This window comes from Lycium barbarum, chromosome 4 (genome assembly GCF_019175385.1).
Source record: "Lycium barbarum isolate Lr01 chromosome 4, ASM1917538v2, whole genome shotgun sequence".
NCBI classification, from domain to species: domain Eukaryota; kingdom Viridiplantae; phylum Streptophyta; class Magnoliopsida; order Solanales; family Solanaceae; genus Lycium; species Lycium barbarum.
Window position 1 is genome coordinate 132,895,885 of NC_083340.1, and position 2,633 is coordinate 132,898,517.

The following is a 2,633-nucleotide window of genomic DNA, read 5'->3' on the forward strand; positions in this document are numbered from 1 at the left end:
GTATCTTAGGATAGTGATGATTCATTGAATTCCCCCACACCCCTCCCCTCCCCGCGACACCGCCACCACAACCCCAAATCAAAAGTGAAGGTCCTAGAGAGATGTGAAACATTCTTGATATTTGATTACGCAATAAAAATTGTGGTGGGATAATAAACATTTGTTATTCCAGTCTGAACCCTACGGATTATGAAGTCACTTTAAGAGTACCTGATGCTAATTTGAATTTAATCTGGCTACAATAATTATCAAACACCGAATAGAAAATAAATAAATAAATAAAGTAATGCAATAAAGCCTCACCAACTTAATTATGACTCATTATATAGCCATCCATCTCCTAGTTTGTTTTCAACTTAAGTGCTCATATTTTGGTTCCACTAGTTTCTTCTAGTACATTTGTTTCAGCAACTCATTTCCATTTCTAACCACTTCTCTCTTTTTTTGGGGGCAAAATGAGTAATGAAGTTGTTCTTTTGGATACCTATGTGTGCATGTTTGGTATGAGGGTAAGAATTGCACTTGCTGAAAAGGGTATTCAATATGAATACAAGGAGCAAGATTTGAGTAATAAAAGTTCCCTTCTACTACAAATGAACCCAATTCACAAGAAAATTCCAGTCTTGATCCACAATGGAAAACCAATTTGTGAGTCCCTCATAATTGTTCAATATATAGATGAAGTTTGGAAGGACAAATCCCCTTTGATGCCATCTGATCCTTACAAAAGAGCTCAAGCTAGGTTCTGGGCTGATTTCATTGACAAAAAGGTATGCAATTACATATATGTAACATTTTTTCTTTGGGTTTTTTTTTTTGTTTTTTTAGGGGGCGTCGGGGGTGGGGGTGGGGTGGGGTTGTTTTAACTTATATAAATAGTTAGTGCAAGAATTTTCTAATCTTACATTAGCTGGTTAACAGGTTGGAACAATAGTACTTTTTGGTTTTTCGGTTATTGATAAATTCTTATGGTGATTGTTGTGATATATGGCTTTTAACACATTTAAATTTTTAATTAAATGTAATGTGTAATTTTGTCTCTATATATAAGAAATATTTTTTTTTTGAATATTTTTAAAATTACATTATTCTAAAACATGAATTAACAATATAAGTTTAACATAGCATAGGTGTAAGTAAATGTTGAAACGGTTAATAATTCGTGTAAATTTATGAAATTTACAAGCAAAGGAATTAAAAGTGCATATTTTGATTAATTGGAGATTAAATATATTTAATCAGATATTACAATAATAAATGAGGGGCTGTAAGTGTTATTATCCCTATAGTTGGTTGAGTGAATTCAAAAATTATACAGTAACTATACTAGCTAAATGGCATAAAAATTAAAAATTAGGGAAAAAGATCGGCCACTTTGGGCTTATATGCAGCATGAAAATCCCTAAAAAAAAATTACATTCAACTTTAATATCAAATACTTTTTTTTCCAGATTTTCAACTAGATATTATCCAAACTCCTACTTAATTAAATTAAAATTTCTAGAATTTTGTGATGTGACACCAACATACAACTTTTTTATACGACTATAACTAGTACGGAATCAACCAAAATAATAGCAGATAAATGTATAAATTTTATATATAAAAATTAATATACATATTTATACAAAATAGTGTGTATTTTTGTATATCTGGCTAGTGAATATAATTATTTTGAGCCCCTGGCCAAATGTGTAACATTTCTTTTTTTGGGTTTTTGGGTAATGCAGATTTATGATGTTGGAAGGAAAATATGGGCTACAACAGGGGAAGAACATGAAGCAGGCAAGAAAGAATTCATAGAGTGCCTAAAGTTATTGGAAAAAGAATTGGGAGATAAGCTATATTTCAGTGGGGATAATTTTGGATTTGTAGATGTGGCCTTAATTCCTTTCTATAGTTGGTTCCCTACTTATGAGAAATGTGGAAATTTTAGCATAGAAGCAGAGTGTCCAAAGCTGGTAGCATGGGCCAAGAAATGTTTGCAAAAAGATAGTGTCGCCAAGTCTCTCGCTGAGCCTGACAAAGTTTACAACTATTTGTTGAAATTGAAACAGCGTCTCGGCATTGCATAGGGTTGTCAAATGGACGGGTTGTCAATGTTATTGTCATAATAGTCTAATAAAAATTAGAGAGGAATAATGTTAGGTGTGTGTTAGTGTGCTTTGCGTTTCTACTTGATGTTGGAGACTAATAGTAGTAAAATAAAATTTACTAGTGTATGGGTCCTAGGGATAGAATAAGTGTGATCTTTAGAATTGGATGTGTTTGAAAGTCTTCTGTAATAATAATAATAATACGGACGGAAAATAAAGATGGAACTTATGTGCTCTTTCTTTTTCTCTTGGGGAAGTTACACATTTGATTGCGGTTGTTAATCAATATACATATATGATAGATTAATTATACATATATTTAATATTTATCTGTTAGTTTTTTGACAGACAATTGTTTAAGTTAATTTCGCTTTTCTCCTTTAGATAAACAAGTTTCATGTCAGGATCAAATTACAAGTTAGGTATTAATAACGACTATAAAAGGAGGACAGGATTCTAATTGTGCTAGTGAAACAGTCAAATTGGTATTAGGTGTGCTTCGAAGTTGATGAGAAATAAAATTACATGTAATGTGTA

At 31.6% G+C, this 2,633-nt stretch overlaps 1 protein-coding gene across 1 annotated transcript; it reads left to right on the forward strand.

Annotated features, from left to right (window-relative positions):
- Window positions 1–336: 336 nt before the first annotated feature.
- LOC132636540 (glutathione S-transferase U19-like) lies at window positions 337–2,332 on the forward strand. Its single transcript, XM_060353455.1, has 2 exons — window positions 337–770; window positions 1,731–2,332. Exons 1-2 carry the CDS (start codon window positions 456–458, stop codon window positions 2,073–2,075), a joined length of 660 nt encoding a protein of 219 aa, XP_060209438.1. The 5' UTR covers window positions 337–455; the 3' UTR covers window positions 2,076–2,332.
- The last annotated feature ends 301 nt before the right edge of the window (window positions 2,333–2,633 follow it).

What these genes read in the sequence shown, in the direction of transcription:
- LOC132636540 (XM_060353455.1), top strand. Translation starts at nt 456, where the DNA reads ATGAGTAATGAAGTTGTTCTTTTGGATACCTATGTGTGCATGTTTGGT. An exon ending in CTGATTTCATTGACAAAAAG is followed by an intron (nt 771 to 1,730) that starts GTATGCAATTAC and finishes TGGGTAATGCAG; the next exon opens with ATTTATGATGTTGGAAGGAA.